At 45.3% G+C, this 20,936-nt stretch overlaps 1 protein-coding gene across 1 annotated transcript in view; it reads left to right on the top strand.

Moving 5' to 3' along the window:
* Positions 1–20,936, top strand: part of LOC118101047 (glutamate receptor ionotropic, NMDA 2C) — a 40,390-nt gene that overhangs the window by 10,815 nt on the left and 8,639 nt on the right. The window contains exons 4-12 of the mRNA XM_035146676.2: positions 5,386–5,451; positions 5,530–5,718; positions 6,324–6,664; positions 7,356–7,470; positions 11,302–11,513; positions 15,377–15,545; positions 16,842–16,995; positions 17,426–17,551; positions 19,421–19,650. Coding sequence (XP_035002567.2) covers positions 5,386–5,451; positions 5,530–5,718; positions 6,324–6,664; positions 7,356–7,470; positions 11,302–11,513; positions 15,377–15,545; positions 16,842–16,995; positions 17,426–17,551; positions 19,421–19,650 — 1,602 coding nt within the window. The remainder of the gene's footprint in view (positions 1–5,385; positions 5,452–5,529; positions 5,719–6,323; positions 6,665–7,355; positions 7,471–11,301; positions 11,514–15,376; positions 15,546–16,841; positions 16,996–17,425; positions 17,552–19,420; positions 19,651–20,936) is intronic.

Here is a 20,936-nt window from a genome sequence, read left to right as displayed (position 1 = left end):
ATCATTAGAGGGGGCTGCATCCAGATGTCGCGTCTTGGGAGTGGTACAGCCCGGAGAGAACAGGAGAGGAGTTAAAGGGATAGTTCACCGTAAAATTTAAATTACCCCATTATCTCCTCACCGCTATGATGGAGGGGTGGGTGAAGGGTTTCAGTGACTTTTGGGGTCTCAGGGGTAAACGGCGTTTCAGCCAAATCCAAAACAATTGTCAATTTTCAAACGTAAATGTGTAAATGACGATGTTTCCAGTCCAATTTGATAGCCCCTGAAACTCCAAATGTCTCTGGACTCAAACACAAATTTTCAAGGTGAACTATCCCTTTAAGGAAAGGAGGATACTGGTAAACGAGGCTGTGACGGGGGGGAGCACGGGTGAAGACCACAAACTCTAAAGTGTAACGTCAACTTTTGGCTGAATTGTCTCCCCCTGGAAATTCAAAAAGGCTTGCACACACACATTAATTAACAAGATTAATGTCTCATCAAAGAACAGTCATAATTAATCGTTTTTTTCACCTTTTTAAGTGTTCTGTATCTTTAATTACAACATCTGATAAATGATGAACAAAGATTGTGATATTAATTGACTTCAGTCTCCTGGAAATCATGTCACTCTAAATTCTGTTCACATTAAAAACTACATGGTCTAAAATAACGAAATATGTTCCACATGATGCTGGAACGTCTCATTCTGAAACAACCTGCTGCTGTAACAGCCTCCACTCTGTGAAACACGATCTTTCCCTGAAGCCAACCAAGTATTTTTGTTGCCTAAACAACAGCGGCTGAAAACCGGAGCCTGCAGACTGTCTCTGCCCGGTAGGCAAACCTGTCCCCGACAGCAGAAGTGGTTTCACCAGATTTCATAATGTGGCTGCAGGGATCTTCCTCCCATTCGGCCTCAAAAGAGTAAAAGTGAAGTCAGGCGTCAGTGTTTCACTTCATACTGAAGGCGTTGGATGAGTTTGACATCCTGGCTCATGGGTTCAGGTCACGTTCATCCACACTAAACTGAGAAACCTATAAATATATATTCTTGTTAATGTCAACACAGCCAATGAAAGGACTGTAAGTACCTAAGCATAGACTTAATATAAAGATGGACGACATGACAGCTCCTCAAAAGTGAAGCCAAACCATCTGGATCGCCCCCTGGTGGCTGGCTCCATTGAAACTGGCACCAGTGACTTTATGATGAAAATCCCCCTACACCCAAAACAAAGATTATCGCTCTGCTTCAAAAACGATGGAAAAAGATCATTTGGCATTTGTGAATCTAGTATTCACTGACTCCTTGTTAAATAATAAACGTGTCATAAAAACGATTTGGCCGCTGAGTAACGTTTAGGGAGAGAACAGATGAATTAACAACGCATGACAACTCGTATCTGTTTTCATGAAGCACTATTAAATGTCCCCGTTGTACAGAGTGAGTGTTTAATCACTCGTGAACCAGATTTTGCTCATTACGGTTCTGAACATCAAATAACGAGCGGTTGTGGTCGTAGCCGGTGATAAAGTCTGGAACAAACGGGGCTGACAGCTTTTACGTGTTTGCCAGTAAACAAGAACTAAAGCTAAAGAACATGATGGATTTCCGAGGCGAAGCTCGAGTATTCTGAGCGTGTAACATCGTTTATTTCGATTTGAAGCCGTCAGTATCAGGAGGTATCGATGTCGGACCGAACGTCTCTCATCAGAGTTTCTTCTTTCGGGTTTTGTCTCTGTGCTCGGACTGACCTGCTTTCTCCGGTTGTCCTTCCGTACTCCCGGCTGCGCTCTCCACCCCACACACACCCCCCCACACACACACACACCCCCTTCACTTCTGACTCTCTCTTGGCCTCATGGTCCAGAAACCAGAAACTCCAGAAGCAGGTCACGAGGAGCCCAGAGCCCCCGCGCTGTATTCCCACCTGAAACTGGTTTTTATCGCTGGGAATGAAATTACGTCCGAGGCCAGGCAGCCTCCCGAGTTTCACAGCATGGTCCAGTAATTTCAATAAGGCACTCTGTTAAATTGCTAAAGCTGCGGCTTTTAATGCAGTTTCAGAAGTGATTTTTTTTCGTTAAAGGTTATATATGGAGGGGGGGGGGGCTGGTAAGACAGGATGGCTTCTCTCCAGTTTAGAGCCTCACGAGCTAAGATGGAGCTTAAAATGCTTTTTCTACACAACTAAAAAGATTGTTTCTATTTAAAGGGTCAAGTCACACAAACGCATATTTTTCTACTTTTTCTTAATATGAAGAACGATTTGGTTTGAGGTTTTGGTTTTGACATTATTATTGAGAGCGTTCCGCCCCCGACGTCAGTGCAAGAGAAGTGGGGAGTTTTTTTTCTTCAACTTTCTTAACACAACTGGAATAAAGTACTCGAGATACTTTCAATTACCAGAGTTGAGAACTTGTATAAAAGAGATTGAAGAAGAACATCAATGTTATTGATGCATCTCGGGTCCATATGCGATCGAGCATCTGCGTCGGCGACCTGCTCCCGGTTCGGCCGACGCCGGTCTGTCCGGCGAGGGGCAGGTTCAGTGCAGAGTTCTCCCGGTGAGAGGAGCGTGTGAGCAGCCACCGTGTCCGCCATCTTCCTGTCACATTACCATACGCTCCTGCAGCAGGACTGCTAATTACGTGTGTGTGTGTGTGTGTGTGACAGCCACATTGCCAAGGTGGTGAGAAGGCTGGGAAGTGAAGGTTGGGGGGGTACCTGTATGTGTGTGTGTGTGTGTGTGTGTGTGTGTGTGTGTGTGTGTGTGTGTGTGTGTGTGTGTGTGTGTGTGTGTGTGTGTGTGTGTGTGTGTGTGTTTGAAAAGAAGCAAATTTCATCTCAATTCTTTTTTGATTTCACTCAGAAATTCAGTTATTTGACACATTTGCTTCGGACTTTTTCACAATTCAAGATGCTGCTAATTAGAATTAGTTATTTTTTAAGTTTTACAGCTTAGACCCAACTAATTGGATTTTAATGACGCAGCTCACCACTCCTCCGTCACATCAGCTGAAGTGGGACACCGGCTTTAGCCCGGACTTCCAGTGCGGAGACATTTTTTATTCATTCCCTGGCAGCCCGACATGGCTGTGTACACGCTATTTTTATAGCTATTCTGGTGCACAGCCCAGTCAGTGGTCTGCTGGAGGTTTGATCCCCCGGAGGTGAGTCTCCAACAAGCTCCGGCGGAGATAAAACCGGTGAAAATTGAGTGAAGGAGAATCAGGCTGTGATATTCCTGTGGTATTCCTCAGGCTGCACGGCTCTCCGGGGATTTGCAGACTCTCTGAGCCGTGGGAGAGGGAAGAGCAACAGGAAGAGGAGATGACAGTTAGTCACCTCTGAGCTGAGGAGAGACGGAGAAGATCTGAGACCTGCTCCCAAATGGCACTTGACAGTTTAACACTATCTGCTCTCTCACTCTCTCTGTCTGCAGACGCGTGTGCACCGCTGCATGTTGACGTCTCGCACAGCTCCCGTCCTCGGCGAGCGCAGGATGTCGCTGTTCAGATTAGGGATTGTGAAAAAAAAAAGAGAGGAGACCCCGTTACTCTGATCTTCACCTCCTTGCACCAGCTCGCTGTCCGTTATTGAATCAAGTTTAGAATATTACTACTCGTGTTGAACCCGGCACAGTGTTGCTCCTGCTTACATCACAGGTCCTCTTATCCCTCACAGCGACGTCAGGCCGCTCGGATCTTTCATCCACGCTGTTACTGCACAGGCCCAGATCAGAGAAGGGCAGACGGACGGTTTGAATCCGTTGAAACAGTTTTCCAGCTTTGCTGTTAGCTCACATCTTATACACGTCAGTCTCAGCTGTCAATCATGATGTTTCACCCCATTGTATAGCATTAATTAACTAATTAACTTATATCATTAATCTTTACCTTTGTCATTTGAAGGTTTCAGGTTTAAATCCCTGTAAAAAAATGTGTCTGACAGCTGCTCTGACGACTTCCTTGTTATAATTGAACATTTTGCTTCTGTCCAAATCTGATTGTTTCTTATCTTCACATCTTCATCCCTCCCTCACTCTTCCTCATTAGCCTACTTTTTATGAATGATATTTGAAGGACATTCAATGGCCTCTAATTCAAACGGGCCCTATTAACTCTACATCTTACCTGTCGACGCACAAAAATACACATGGAGTGGGTATGCAAATCCATGCACACACACACCGTCGGACCACCCCTCCTTGACAGAACGAGAACAGCGGGACTGAGCGTTTGTAGTTCAGAGACATTTGTACCAGACAGTGGCTGAATATGGAAAATCAAAGCTCTTTTGTTAAATGTACGAGGCTGTAAAAGTGCAAACTGAATAAATATCCATGGTAACTGCTCCATATACGACACGCGACTCAGCATCTCAGTCTTTATTAGCTTAACGTTTTTTTTTGTGTGTATCCGTCCCTCCCAGTCAAACCCTTTTCTGTTGTTTGGCGATTTCTAACCTTTCCAATGAGGCTCTTGGACATCATAGGTGTATCTGTAGGGGGATGGGGGGGAAGTCGTCCCGTTTAAACCAAAATGACCAAAGAAGCATCCCCCTTGATATCCTGTCGGTTTATTTTTAAAGGTTTAAACCAATTAGCTACGAAAAGAACAAAAACACACCAGGCAAAATCCTACCGGTGTCAGTGATCGTTAAAACATCCACAAAGCGTAGTTGAGTTATTTTTGACCACCACCCCCCCTCTTGTAAAAACGGAACAAATCGCCTACTGGAAATATAAGAAGATTTTTAAAGATGTCATGAATTCAAGTGTCCTCTGTCCAAGCTCACTTTTAATTTACTTCTCTCTTTTCACTCCATTTGTCTCTTCTTTTCAACTTAATTGGTTTTAGAGGCCGTTCCACTGTGTTGCCTGTGTGACTTTTAATGGAAATACTTTCACAAGTAAGACGCCTTATTAATTGAGATCAAATAATTAAGATTCAGTCTCGTTCTGTTTAGGTTTCATGTGAATTAAACTATTCTGCAGCAGTGACAACGTTTGAGGTCATTTGAAAACCTTTTCGTCGGTTTTCTTCTGTTGTGACAGAAACGCTGTTGTTAGAGATCTTTGTTTTGCCGATTCACTCAAGATATTTTTACCTGAGCAGAGTTTATCTTCTCACAGACGAAGGATATTTCATGACCCGAGGGCTCGTTCAGAACTCGTGATGTTTTCACAGAAGTGAAATGAAATAGTTTCCTGCATTTTTTGAGAAAAGGCGGAAAAAAAGTCCTACCATGACAAGACAACATTTCAAAACCATTTTCACAGCGAACATCCGTTCTGCCGAAACGACAGCAGCGCTGAAGTTGCTGTTGCGTCACCCATATTTGATTTCCTGAAAGATGTTCTCCGCCTGAATCCTTAAACACGGCTCTCTTTACAGGCAGAGGGCTCCTCCTTCCTGCAGATGGGAGCGTCTCTGGAGCAGCAGATCCTCTGCATGTTCAAGGTACACAAGTAAAACAACTGACGATTAAACCTCCTTTAAACAGTCGAGAGTCTCATCAAAACCAAATCACTGTTTCAGCTCATGGAGGAGTACGACTGGGGCGAGTTTGCGGTGATCACCAGCTTGATGCCGGGATACGACACCTTTGTGGATATAGTGGAGGCCTACACAGATACGTCCTATTTCCTGTGGAACCTACAGGATATATTGACTCTGGAAATGTCTGTTGGGTCGAATGATGCGAGGACAAAGCGCATGCTGCAGCAGGTACGATGAGAAACACAGGAAACCGTCAATTAAGCTGTTTTCAGTCACGAACTCTGGAAAATGTCTGGAAAATTGTGTCCGTACATTATCTGGAGTTTGTCTTTTATTTGTTAAGAACATGACGTATAATTTCTGCTGCGGAAATCACATGTTCTCATCTTCATCAGCATCTTCTACATGTGTCGCTCCTTCTTTTCAGATATTTGCATGTGTCAGACACGACAACTCAATTAATACAATAAATGTATTTTAAAGTTATCTATAAAGTTTAGCACGAGTAGGAAATATCCAATTATGCAAACATAATATTGGTGAATTATTTTGTCATATAACAATTCAACTTTATAACTTAACAACAGTGGCAGTTGTTGGGTTTTAATATTCAGTATAAAATGATTTAAGAAGTATTTTGTGTAATACGCTCTTTTGATTTACTGTTTTGTTTCTGTAACTTAGAGAAAACTGCAGTTAACAAACTTCACTAAGTTTAGAGGAACATCTGGAGCTGCTGTCTCCTGATGGCCTCCAGTGCTGCTCCACGTTCAGGTTCTATCTTTTCTCTTTTCTGCGAGTCCCCACTGAGAGGTTTTTACTTGCGTCTGCAGGTGGACTCTCAGGTCCTGATGGCGTATTGCTCCCACGACGAGGCTCAGTATCTGTTCAGTCAGGCAGCAGAGGTGGGCCTGCTGGGGCCGGGCTACATCTGGATCCTCCCCAGTTCGGCCGTGGGCAACCCCGACAGCCCTCCACCTGTCAGCTTCCCCATCGGCGTCATCGGCGTGATAACGGACCAGTGGAGGAAGAGCTTGCGGCAGAGGGTGAGGGAGGGAGTCGCCATCGTAGCCAAAGGGGCCGAAAGCTTCAAGAATCAGTACGGTTTCATTCCTGAGGGACATGGGGACTGCAGCAAGCCGGCGAAGCACTCCAACAACCACACTCTGTTCAGGTGAGGCGTTACTTACAGACTACTTCTATTTGAGAGATCCTCACTGATGCATAGACACGAGAGCACAGCTTTAGATTTCACGTTTCTCACGTAAGCTCACGACATGAAGTGTTTTGCTCACAGTTTGAAATGCAAACTTTACGCCACGGTTATTAAGTCATAACGTTGGATTCATTATTCATGGGTGGCCGAGACGTCTCATGGAAATCATGCAAAAGCCACAACACAACCGCCAATACAACGAAAAGAGCAGAGTTACTCCCTGTGGTCAAGTGAGCCGGTCGCAGCATTGAATTTGATGCTTTTCCACAGATGCTCCGAGCATTAAAAAAAGTTTGTGTTCTTCCTGTGGCAAGGAAAAGTTGTGTTGTCACTTTTGCGTTCCTGTTTTCTGTCAATGGGCTCGTGTGAGAGTCTGTCATGGACCTCAACAGACAGCGGAATCACTCAGTACTAACACGGTGCCCTCCACCAATCACCTGCCCCCGTCGTCCCCTGATGAACCACTTCCAGTCTCCCACATTAGATTAAACCGAGCGGAGCTTTAGGTGTAATGAGGAGGTGATAATTACGTGTGTTTATCTTTGCACATGAATATGTAAATTCCAGTGTGATGTCGAAGTTTCTTTGATTACATGCGACAGTACTTTCCCTCTCCGTGTTTGAGAGTTTGTTTTCCTCTGGGCTGCAGGCACATGCTGAATGTGACGTGGGAAAGGAGAGATCTGTCCTTCAACAACCAGGGCTTCCTGTCCCACCCCTCCATGATCATCATCGCCCTGGACAGGGAGAGACTCTGGGACAAGGTACGAGCTCCAGAGACACACTGACACAAACAGCACAGTAACAATGAGGCTTCGTCACAGTGGACGGTCCAAGACTGAAAACACTGTCCAGTGATAAGCTTGTTAAACACGGGTGCACAAGAGGAACCATGAACCATGATAAATCTGAGAGGGGCCAATTGCACCAGTTGTTCTGAGGACAACGTCATGGACCTGGGAGCGGCACGGTGGTGCAGTGGTTAGCCAGAAGAGTCCGGGTTTGAACCTGCTGGCCGACCGGGGCCTTTCTGTGTGTGAAGTTTGCAGCGTAGACGGTTTATAAAAAGATGGACGACATGACTGCTGCTTAAAAGTGAAGCCAAAGCATCTCGACCCCCACCTTGTCTACTCCATGTTAATTGATGGGACATGGACCAATCTAATTAGTCACAGTACATGTCAAACTATTATTTCTCAATCTAAGTTCAGTTTTGATTAGTTACTTTGTGTCATAAGAACACGGTGAGACGTCATGATTGACAGCTCCGACTGACTCCCGATTGGTCGACGGCTACTGTGCAGGCTCCGGCTCCAAAGCACAAAATGGTGATGGTGTTCATCAGCTTCATTTCTTGACACTGAGAAGAAGTGTAGACGTGTTGTCCATCTTTATCAACAGTCTGTGGTTTCCATGTTCTCCCTGTGTCAGTGTGGGTCTTCTCCAGGCTTCCTCCCACGTCCCGTGTAGACGTGGAACTTAAATGCATTGAACACGGCCGTGGGTGTGAATGCGATCGCGGGTGGTTGTGTGTCTCTGTGTGTTCGTCCTGTGATGCACTGACGACCTCTCCGTGCTGTAGCCAACCTCTCGCCCCTCAGCAGATAAGGGGTAATATAAATAATGGATGGATCATGTAGCTCACGCAGGATCTTACGCTCATGTTTCTTCCTCTGTGTCCTCCTTGATGTCGCTGGACGCAACAAGTTGTGCACAGGTTTAAATTTAAAATTGAACAAGTGATCTGAAAACAACAGTGTGTGAGTTTCCTGTCGGAGCCGCGTTCTTCTCTTACTCCGGTTTCATCATCACCATGTCGTGCAGACACACACACACACACACACACCCACACACACACACTTATCAAAGCCCGAGGGTGTATTGAAAAAGTGCGACAACACAAAGAGACCTGAACGTAATCTCACAGCTACAGTTGAACTCATTTATTTCTACCCTGGAAAGACCAACCTACTTTATCAATGTCACCTCGCTGGCTGCTGTGTGTGTAAAACGCGTGTGTGTACGAACATGTAGTTGTGCTGCAGTGGGCCTTTTTTTTGTGTGTGTGTGTGTGTGGATGTTAAAGTCGTACTTGTGCAGCCAACATCTTTACACACACATGTCATCCACGTGCTTTGTCCTCATGTCCAGGTGCGATGCAGCCGCACAGCAGAACCAGTCCCGTCCCGACACGTGTCTGAATTCAGTGAATCCGCTCTGCTTCTCAGTGTCATTACGTTCTGATCTGTCACAGCCTCCTCTTCCCCTCCTCCTCTCGTCGAGTAGCTCGTCCGTGAAGATGACAGCTCGTGGCGTGCTCGCTCTTTTCAAGTCTTTCTTCTCCATTGTGACACCCTGACAATTTAACATGAGATTTTTCCCTGACGAGCGCTGCCGGGTGACACTTTGGACAGGAAAGTCCCCAATTCTCTGCTCGGCCCCTTCTCAGAGTTTCCCGTCTCCGTCCTCCTTATTTCTTTTCCACCTGTAGAATAACCACAACAAGTCCGAAGCTGGATCTGTTTGCTACACGTGATATGAGATGTGTGTTATTTCGACTCAGGACTTCACCGTTTGGCTTCTCTCTCGCCGAATCATCAGTTTCATTTCCAGCCGCAGCAAACAGCTGCTTTCAGCGAAATAACAAATCTCCAGTAAACTGACTGCGCACTGCGTTCCCAGCACTAAAGAGCAGGCAGGCAAAGTTAGCGACCAGCTGGGGAACAACCAGATGTTTGCCTCATAGGGTGGAGGAGACCAAAACACAGTTAGAGGGAAAGTGGATATTACTTTTTATTAATCACTGGTGGACCCAATCTAATGCTACTGCTGCTCAGTCTGTGTAAATACGCAACTGTTATATTTGAACGTTATATTGGATGTGTGGGGTTTGAAGGAAACATGGAATTGTTTTAATAACAAAGAAACTGTGTTTAAAGTGGAGCAATACTCAATCTGCTTAATAAGGGACATTGATCCAATCCAATTTCTTCATGAAGAATCACAAAGAATAAAGAGTAGTGACAAATACTGAAAACAAAATGATTTGAGTAAATCACCTTCAGCTTGTGGAGCCATAAAAAGTCTTGTACAAGCCTCAGAAATCTGAAATGGACAGAAATCAAATAATAAAGCTGCCTTACACAAATCAACATTCCACAAAAACAACAACATTATATAATACATTTATTTCCTGAAGGATTTGGGGGAATTCCTGCATTTTAACAGAGCCTCCAGAAATAAAAATAAGAAGTTCTAGCTGCTTCCCAACAGTGATGTTGGAGTGACATCCTCTGTGAGACGCTAAGACGCACGAGAATCCCATGAAAGACGGACTCAAGTGATTGATCTCTACAACTGCATCGCCGTGATTCACAGATGGCGCCGAGAAAACAAATCACCCTCCTCCACATCACACTGTACCTTCGCCGCCGATTTGTAAACCATCCGTGTACGGCGAGGGGAAGAGCGTTAGCGTGAGGGAGCCGAGGAACAAATCAGGGAGCCGCTGTGAGAAAGAGGTCTCATTAAAACGGCGAGGGAGCGAGTCTGGCGTGCAGTAAGTCAGAGCGGGCTGAGCTCAGTGCGGCTCATTAGGTCGGGCTGATGTGACAAACAGTCCTGCTTCTCACAGAGGGTTTCACTGAGCTTAGTGCAGACTCCGATGGGATTATTCATTGTGTGATGTGATATTCTGCAGCAATTCTGGTCAGAAGTGGTTCCCCCTCCGACATTATAAAAACTCAATCTGTTGCTTTTTTCCCCCCCAAAATTGTTTTTCCTATGCCTTCAGCTCGTCGGTGTCACATATTTCATTTTGCAGAACTTCTTCATCATACAAACCTTTTATTTTTCATATTATCGAAGCAGTTCCACAAAAGCAGCAAAGACAGTAAAATAACCACACATAATAAATCGCACTTAATCACTCGAACGGTTTTCATTTATGAACAGTGACATTTAAATCTGTTTCTTTAGTTGGACCAAAAAACGAAAATTAATAATTGAATAATCAGTCAACAGAATGAACACGGATTGAAGGCAACACATGCTGGCATGTATTATTAATGTGATGCAGGCAGTTTGCACGTTGTATTAGTTTCTGGATTTTCCCCCAATACGTCTAAGTCAAAGACTTTAAAGTCTCAGTGTGCATGAATGAACTCGCTCTTCATCTTCTAATCCTCTTCCTCCAGGTCAGCGAATGCAAATTCTCCTTTTTATCATAAAATGAACTAATGGCACTCAGTAGAGGGCATACCCCCCCCAGGGTTCCCTTAAATCCAATCAAGCTGCACCAAATTTCACACACTCATAGATATCAGTTCTCTAAATATGCCAGATTTCTGTCATCAAGATCCATGAAATGTTCACTGGGAAATCAGTGATAATGTCAAGAAAACAATGGAAAGAAATTTCTGGATCTGCCCTGATATGTAAGTCCTTCTGCTGTTCAAAAAACAAACCTCCTCGGTGCAGGTAGAACTTTTTCAACCCCCCTAGTAGTTCAAGACAAAACAGGTGAAGACAGACGGGGTTGACATGAAGTTGAAGTCAACCATGAACATGAGCTCTTTCTCCCCTCCTGTCTGCAGGTGGGCACATACTCTCGGGGGATCCTCCAGGTCCGCTATCCTGTCTGGCCTCGGTACGGCAGCTTCCTGGAGCAGGTGTCCGACGACCGTCACCTGACCGTGGCGACGCTGGAGGAGCATCCCTTCGTCATGGTGGAGAACGTGGACCCGGGCACCGGCACGTGCGTCCGCAACACGGTGCCCTGCAGGCGCCAATCCAACCGCACAGAGAGGTGCAACACAAAAACACATGCTCACCTTTTTACATCTGCACTCAGATGTTCACGTCCAGCTGAGACACACACACAGAGCTGGGTAGTGAACTTCTTATCTTATTGTAGCCTCGTAGTTACGATGACAGTGGCGTCAATCTGTTCGTTTATTTCTAAGAAATAAAAAATAAAAGTCGGTTGTGGCCCCAGATAAATTTTGATTCACCCAAAACCCGATATCAGTGGAGCTGATACCAGATATATCTCGGAGCTCATGATTGTCATTATTCAGCTGGAACAGCGACTAAATCCCGAAGGGGCCTGGAGCTTTCTGTGTCACACTGTCGTCATCAGCACATCCACATTTACTCCTTTTCATCCGTAGCTCAACGTCCACGTTCCCCATTATTCTAAGCATTTGTCTCTCTCAACCCGTGTTGGCTCTTATTAATAAATAATCAATAAAAACATGTATTTCAAAGTCGAGCATCGTTTTAGGAATGAGCACAGAACACCAGGTTTCTTACGGCACGATGTGTGTTGACACATTTCAAATAATACCCAGTGCAACACGCAGACATCTGCACCCTCCCTCTCCCGTTCCTCTGCCCTAGTTTAGTTCTGACTAGACACCGCAAACCTCCACACTTCATTAAACACAGAGTAATTGTGTGTGCCGAGTGTCTAAGCACTTTAAAAACCCACCTCTGGTGTCACACACAGATCGCAGCATGGCAGACAACAACCATTACACAGCTATTAGCTCTGACTACCTACAACAGGTGCTCGCCAGGAATACACAACGTCTTCATTGTGTTCAAACAACCACAGAAAACAGAAATAGTGTGTAAATACTCAGTCGTGAGTTTAATGACGGGGGGGAGAAAGTATCATCTCAGCTTTATTGTTTTCCGACTCTGACAAAACACACATTTTACAACATGATCCTCAATTAGAATCTGTGAGTGAGAACTTATTTTACACACAATATAATTTACATGTCGGCGACACAACCGGCTGTTTGCATGAGAGACTCAGGAGGTGTAGAGCCTCTGGTCCACTAACCAGGAGGTCGGTGGTTTGATCCCCGGCTCCTCCAGTCCACATGGCAAAGTGTCCTTGGGCAAGATACTGAAGACATATTGCCCCTGACAGGTTTGCTGACAGTGTGTGAAGAAGCACAGCATGTGGCAGCGCTGTAGGAATGTGTGTGACTGGGTGGATGTGGCTCTTAAGTGGAGGAGAAGACTGGAAAAAGCATTAAATTCATCCATTTATCATCTTTACAATAACTTGATAACATTAAAAGTTGTGCGTCCTGAGAATAAAAATGAGAGCAGGACTAAATCACTCCGGAGCTTGTGTGTGTTAACATATTTTACTACCCTGCTCTATATACTGATATATTTAAGAGTTTGAAGTATATTATTATTTAGCGTAGAGGAAAATGAAATATGTTGTTTTACTTGCACTTGATACGAGAATATCATGTTATGATGCCTCTCAGTGTTATGGCCTGAAAGTGCACCCAGTATGAACCAGTAAAAAAACACACGCAAACATCCCATTACATGTGTGTGCAGTAATACAGGTCTGGTCTGTTAGTGTCTGCAAACATAGTTTAAAACTGGTTTGGAGAAAAGTGTGTGTGTGTGTGTGTGTGTGTGTGTGTGTGTCTGTGTGTGTTATTCAGATTGCAGCACTGACTGTGGCTGGCACATTAATTACAGAGAGAGATATACAGTATGTAATGGTTGTTGTTGGGAGTAATGGCACATCGATTGCCAGTAAAGAAGATTTATTTGTCCACCATGAAGACATCTGTCTTAGCAGTGGACAATGTTATCCCCATCCCACCGTCTCCCCGCTTCTCTCTCACCGTCCCTCTCCGGCGGCCGTGTCCCATTTGGACGCTGACCAACAGAGAGAGGGAGAAGGGAAGAGACAGAAGTCTGCAGCTTTATAAATCAGTTAATCTCGCTGTGTCGTCCAAGCAGCTTCTCCGCGGAGCAGATGTTTTACGTGATTAAAACTTTTTTGTCCCGCTCATTAAAAACCTTTTCTTCGGACAGATGACGGCTTCTTTTGCCAGAGTCTGAGCTGATCCGGAGCCAGAGCCCCGCACTGAAAAGTCTCCTTCCCTACAGCTCATTCAGCTCATTTAGTAAATGATGGTAAAGCACAACGTGCAGGGACCAGATGGGGAATATCCACCAATTCAAAACAATTATTAATATAATAACGTTGTAATTACAGTTACATTATCTGTAATGCAATGCTATTTTGTGCTTTGACAGAAAATTACACACTAAGATCTTTTTTTAACAGAACGATAGATACTTTATTACTTTATTGATCCCGAGGGAAACTTTGTTTAGTGTTTTTCTTCTATTAAGGTAAATAGGATGTACTATAAGGCCAAAAGTACGTGGACAAGCGTCTTGTCTTAAAGCTTTTATCAGAACAATCATCGATTTTACAAAATCCTTGATCATGTTCAATAACAACACTTTCTTACATCCGATCTGACGTCACGCCGCTGTCGGGCCTCGTCAGGTCGTTTACCGTCTGTTTCCTGTCTCACACTCACCTGAGAATCCTCCTCGCTCGCTCTCTCCGGTCCAACTCCCTCGCGGCGCTTCGCTCCACGCTGCACCAGTTTTTCTCAGGCAATTTGTGGCGAACACACTGCACAACACAACTGCTGCTAATCCTCGGAGGATCCTGTGCTGTACGTTTGCATGGCCGTTTGAGTGTGTGTGTGTGTGTGTGCGTGCATTGTTAGTGGAGTGTGAATAATGGCGACAGGTGGCCGGCTCCAGCAGCAATTTAATTAACGCCGCCTTTATCGGAGCTATTGACTCCCATGAAAGCAACAAGCTTCTGAAAGACACGTGAAATGTGTCTAAAATGAATGCTCACACTTCTAGAAAAATAGTCAATGTTAATTACCGGTTTGACTATTTTTCATTCAATCTCCTGCGCATTTATTCACGCGGCACACTCTCTTTTTATTATTTGTCGGCTCTTGTGCTGTGTCATTGACACACACACACACACACACACACACACCCACACACACACACACACACACACACACACACACAGACACTGTGACTCAGCCCTCGTAGGGTTTATTTTTCAGGAACTTAATTTTCAGTCTCTCAGCTTTTCATTCTGCATCTTCACATCTAGAATCTGTCGGTGAGGGACAATATTTTAGGTCCGGGAAGCTTCTGTTTTTATGTTTCTAGTTTCACCGATCACATTTCAGCTGTGCTTGCCTGTAGGTAGACGAAAAGAGGCAGAACACACTGAGCAAAATGCATCGGCTATCGGCTCTATGTAAAATATTGGCCTTTACACCAACAGGCCATCGGGCTCCCATATTTCTCTCTCTCTGCTTTCAACTTCCACCGCTGTTCTCCTTTGCTGTTAATTCTATTATTTTTCACCATTTCCTGTCCTCTGTCGTCTTCTTCTCCACCCCATTAAGTAGCGAGGCCACACGGAGGAAGAGTGTGTCCCTCAAACGCCGCACATCTTAATGGCCTTTGATTAGAGGCCATCACAGTCACTCAACCATTCACCGTGGGCCTTGTCCCGCTGCCTGTGTGTGTGTGTTTGAAATTTTCGGTTTCCTCGTCCGTCTCCCTGAAAGACACCTTCTTAACAGGTATTGATTTTAGCTAATGAACCGGCCGTCGCCTGCCCTTCACTTCGCTGTCGACGGTCAGTGTCGGTGTGCGAGCCCGCGACCATTTAGCGCTCGCTCCGTGAAACCAAGTGAAACAACAGCTTCAGTTTGCCGATAAGCTTCAGACAGCAGCTGCCAGCCGAGGGTTGTTTTTGAGTGACTCTTTTCTTCTCGTCCTTGTCCACAGTATTATCGGCCACTCGGAGTCCTACACCAAACTGTGCTGTAAGGGCTTCTGCATAGACATCCTGAAGAAACTGTCCCGCACCATCAAGTTCTCCTACGACCTCTACCTGGTCACCAACGGAAAACACGGCAAGCTGGTGCGTGGGACCTGGAACGGCATGATCGGGGAGGTGAGTGTATTTGAAGCAGGAGAAATCCCTGAATGCAGCAGCTGTGTTAATTTCTCCCCTGGACTTCTACTGATAAATTATTGGAGCAAGGTGTTTTAAAACTAAAATCTAAAATAAATGTAGCTTTGGGCGACAGCATGACCTCATTACACAGAAGTAAGTAAAGGTAAGTTTATTCCCCCAAAAAACAGAAGCGAATGTTGACCCACAGTTTGTTCGGAACAAAATCAAAGTTAATTTACATTTATAAATTTAAAAACTTGACAAATCTTTGGTCCATTAAAAACAGAACAATGTCTGTAGCGAAAACACAAAGTCACATAAAACGCCTCCTAAAACAAAGCCAGGCAGGAAGTGGTTGACCAATCAGAACAGAGTAAGCCAGTGGGCCTTAAAGAGGCATGAACTAAAACCCTTTCAGACAGTATTCTTATAATACTACTTCTGATAGTGAAATATGAAGTCATTGCTGCAGCCGTCACACAGACGTGGCGTCACCAGCCCCTCAAAGCAGATGCAGCTTCTCACCTCTGTGCCACAGTGCAGCCGGTGGATGATGGTGCCGGTGTCACGAGTGACGAGAACAACGCTGCTTGGCCCAGAGAGTCAGTCTTTGGTTCTTTGATGGATTTGTATCTAGGTCAGTGGCCATGCATATACATACGGAGCTAACACTCACTTTTTGCTGCCACTCTCGCACACGGCGAGCCACATCAAACACAGCTGCATCTGAAAGTGAGATGCCCTGAACAGGTGTTCCTCGGGAGAGAGTTTTTGCTCGTGTTTCCATGCCTGCAGGCGCTCTGCTCTGGGACTGTATCTCGCTCTCGCTCTTTGTGTGTGTGTGTGTGTGTGTGTGTGTGTGTGTGTGTGTGTGTGTGTGTTTACTACATCTACGAAGAAAGACGGCTTCGCGATATATACCAAATTCCTGCTTTTCAGAAACGCCACCTTGAGTGTGAGCACTCCTGGGCTGCAGCATTCTCACTCAGATGATGTGACAAATATCTTCCCCCCATTTATCTGTGCACACAGCCATTATTAGAGTCGTGGCTTCTTGTACAGCACAAAGCGTTTGCCGCATTCAGAGAGGATTGTTCATGAATTCCACAGCTTGCTCTCTTTTCAGCGAAGCACAGACGTCCTCTGGGAGGTCTTGTTGAGTTAAAATAAACCCATTCCGGTCTCTTTAAGAACAGCGTGGAACAAAATGCAGAATAAATACATGAAATGAAGTTTTTTTTTTTTTACTGTGCCTCGACGCTGCTCTACTTTATTTCCTCTTCCGTCTCTCAGGTTGTGTACAGACGAGCCGACATGGCCATCGGCTCCCTCACCATCAACGAGGAGCGCTCGGAAATCATCGACTTCTCCGTGCCGTTCGTCGAGACGGGCATCAGCGTCATGGTCGCCCGCAGCAACGGGACGGTTTCTCCATCTGCCTTTCTGGGTAAGAAAAAAAACAACAACTGCCGTGGTCGCCATGTTGCTTCCTCTCAGGATGGCCTACTTAAGCGAGTTCTGTCTCGGCAGCGGCTTCAGGAAACTTCCCATTAAGCTTTTATCCCACTGATAACTGTAGCCTACAACTAAATCCCCTCACACACCTAAATCCCCCTTTTTCCCCAAAACCCCCAAACAACAGGATTCAGCACAAACTGAACTCGGCAATTTCACTCTTCTCATTGTCACACCGGTCGGTTCCTCCTGCTATCCTCCGACCACACATGGTGACCTGCATCACACGCAGAGGTTTAGAAGCAGAAGGTACAAAAAGAGACTTACTTTCATCTTTTTTGTTTGTTCCTCCTCCTCCTCCTCCTCCTCCTCCTCCTCCTCCTCCTCCCTCCTCCTCCTCCTCCTCCTCCTCCTCTCCTCAGAGCCCTACAGCCCAGCAGTGTGGGTCATGATGTTCGTGATGTGCCTGACCGTTGTGGCGGTGACGGTTTTCGTGTTCGAGTACCTCAGCCCAGTTGGCTACAATCGCAGTTTGGTGAGCGCCAAAGGTGAGTGTTACACGTCTTCGTGACACTTTCAATGGTGGAATTCCTCCTTCCTGAGTGGATGCAGCACAGAAGAGTGACCGATAGTTACAGAGATAAATCTGAGGCCAATAAAGATCATGTTTATCCCACGTTTTCATCATATTTTGTTAATCCCACATATGCACACATATCTTCTGCTGTTTTCTGAGTGTATCACGACAAGGGTATATTTAGTCTTTTGTATTTATTGCATCTAAATATATCCGCAGCTGTGAGATAAAAAAAGAAATCAAGAAGACGTACTTAATTTGGATCTTAGGGGGCATTGTCACGGTGAGCCTGCGTGCGAGCCACTAGCATCCAGTCCCGTCTGCACGTCCTGTGACGCCAAGAGTTCCTCAGCAGGATTTTGGGGAGAGGCCTAATCAATCCCAGAATGCAGCGCTGACAGAGCGTGCCTTGTCTCCAGGTCCGAAAGGTCATTTTCCTGTTTTAATTAGCATTCGTCGCCGCGCTAATCGAAGTGTGATTGATGGCGGCGGCACCCGTCGTCGCTGCACATGAGCAGCGGTGGCAGAGAGCGATGGAAACGGGCTGAGGCTGGGAAATTGTTATGTTGTTTGGAAGTTTGCAGAAGGGCACGAGGTAGACGGTGAATACTTATACTGTGAGAGGTGGACATGTTGTCTGGTGAGCGTGTGCGATGGATTTAAAACCATGTGACAGTTATTACATGTAGAGCAGGTGAAGTTTGTGATCACTCACACACTTAAGGAGTAGTTTTGGGGTTCAGTGTCAAAGGACACTTGAGAGCGTGGAATGGATCAGAGCCGGGGATCAGACTCTCTGGTTAGTGGACGACCCGCTTTCCTGTCAGACCCACAATCTGAAATACGTTGTTCTTTATTGTGTTAAAGAACAAGAATTTGTGGTTTTATTTAAAGTTTTCAAACATCTGGGACATCTCTGTGATTTAGCTCTTTCTACTCTCAACTGTTTTTGCTGCAGACTCTTACTGGGTTTTATTTCCATTTTATTTTGTAAAGCACTTTGAGCTGCATTTCAAATAATGCAATAAATAAATTAACATTTGTTATTATAAGATGTTAAACGTCATTTCAAGAAAAGCAGCTGCAGGAATCACGACTTCTGTCCATCAGGAGAAAAGAATGACATAACAACGTTGTAATAGATCCACAAACTCTGCGGATGGACGAGGTCTGTGCGGTTGGACCGGTCAGAAAAACATTGGACACGAAACGCTGCTGCTTACTTTCAATTTCCCACCATGAGTCATTATCGGCTTCGTATTAAAACTGGCCGTCCCAAATGTCCCTAAACTTAACCGAACCCTGGCACCCGTGTGGAAACCTTGGCTTTGGCAGCTCTGCGTTAAATGTGTTTTCGTCTCTGCTGGATTCAGACTTCAAACAAACTGCACAAATTTAGTTTGAAAGCTCCAAGTCTCCTGATTCTATCTGAGCAAAGCACTTTAGGATCCTCATATCACTGCAACAGCTGGTGACACAGAATTGGTTCAGACTCGTGGCTGCGGCTCCAAAGTGTTTTCCACACAAACGCTACAACTGCAGACCTTATGTTCCCGGCTTTTCTGCCAGGAAACACAAAAAGAGAAGAGAAGAAAAGGGAAAATTGGGTGAAATTTAAAATAGGGATATATTTTCAGAGTGGGTTGTTTGACCAGAGGGAGTTTGTGGCTCTGTACCATTGGGTCAGAATCTCTTATACTCATTTGGTTGTTTGTTTCTACACAATTTGTGGTTTCAGTAGGAGTGGGCATCACGTGAGCGAGCAAAACTGTGACGTGGTGGCGTTGCTTCGTCTCTTTGACCCAGCGTCTCTGTCTCTCTCATCCCTTCACTTCCTCAGATCCTGGAGGTCCAACCTTCACCATTGGGAAATCCGTGTGGCTCCTGTGGGGCATCGTCTTCAACAACTCGGTCCCCATCGAAAACCCCAAAGGGACCACCAGTAAGATCATGGTCCTGGTGTGGGCCTTCTTCGCCGTCATCTTCCTGGCGTCCTACACCGCCAACCTGGCTGCCTTCATGATCCAGGAGCAATATATCGACACGGTGTCCGGCCTCTCAGACAAGAAGGTAAGAGACTGAACAGACAATAACGTCAAGAGTCGTTACGAGACGGGGCCGTTATTGAAAGTTTCCCTCCATCCTCGTCTCTGCATCGACTAATAAACCATGAAAGGAGGAGACAAAAGACCGAAAGCCTTGAAAGGACTCGTGTTATGAACGTGTCTGTCCTTTTCCCTATCAGCGGGGAGCCCAGTGGCATGAATGACGAATCAATTGCGTCCTTCTGTCAATACAGATGGTGTCTGAGTCCCGACTTGTCCTGTCAGTATTTCGGTCCGTCCATCAATATCCCCCCTGTGCCGTCTCCCATCGCTCGTCTCGCTCACACACGGCAAGAACAAGATCGCAAAATGTCAAACGACTGAAAAAAGGACGCAGTCGAGTCTCAGAGGAGAACAACAGCCATGAATTTGTCTTACTCTTAACTGCGTGTGTGTGTGTGTGTGTGTGTGTGTGTGTGTGTGTGTGTGTGTGTGTGTGTGTGTGTGTGTGTGTGTGTGTGTGTGTGTGTGCGCGCACAGAGACACACACTCATCGTGGAATCAGGGCCTCAGAGGAGCTTTACAAGAAAGCATTTCATTCCTCACAGATCGCGAAAAAAACAACTCCCAGGCAGGGATCAGCCGAGCCACCTCAGTGATCTACGCTCGTATTAACCGACTGTATTAACTTTATGCAGATGCATCATGTCCCCCAGCGTAAAAAAAAAGGACTAATATAAATAACCACACAGCCTCAGATGCTCCCTCTTCCTGAGATCCTACACAGCCGAGGATTAGGTGGGTTTAGGTCGTAGGCTGGCTGGGTTCACATCCTGCAGGTTTAAAGGATCACGCCTGCTGGTCGTCTGTTTTATTCTCATTGTCGATAAACGCCAGAACCAACAATGTGTTTCTCTAGATAGGTTTTTTTTTTCCATTCACTCTCCTACACTCGTTTGTGGCGCTCGGTTCTAAAACAAAGGTAATAATCAAAAAAATATTGCGGAGGGGGGGGGACCGACCTGAATCTGAGTAGACCTGAGGAGAATGACAAAATTCATTTGGTTTTGATATTTCTATTATAATATCATTTGTCCTCAGCCCTCCCCTGAGCTCAACTCATTCTACAAATACACTTAAGCAATTAATTGGCATCAATTAACTGGAAGAGTACTAATTGAAAACAAGTGTTATGATGTAATGGAGTGGATCTGTACTTTACTCAAGTAGATTTACTTTCAGGTATTTTCACTTTTACTCCCCTGCCTGTGTATATCAGCAAATATCTGCACTTTGTACTCTTTGTTCACA

Source organism: Hippoglossus stenolepis, chromosome 21 (assembly GCF_022539355.2).
Source record: "Hippoglossus stenolepis isolate QCI-W04-F060 chromosome 21, HSTE1.2, whole genome shotgun sequence".
Classification (NCBI taxonomy): domain Eukaryota; kingdom Metazoa; phylum Chordata; class Actinopteri; order Pleuronectiformes; family Pleuronectidae; genus Hippoglossus; species Hippoglossus stenolepis.
The sequence above is the reverse complement of the archived record's forward strand: the minus strand, read 5'-3'. Positions and strand labels throughout refer to the sequence as shown.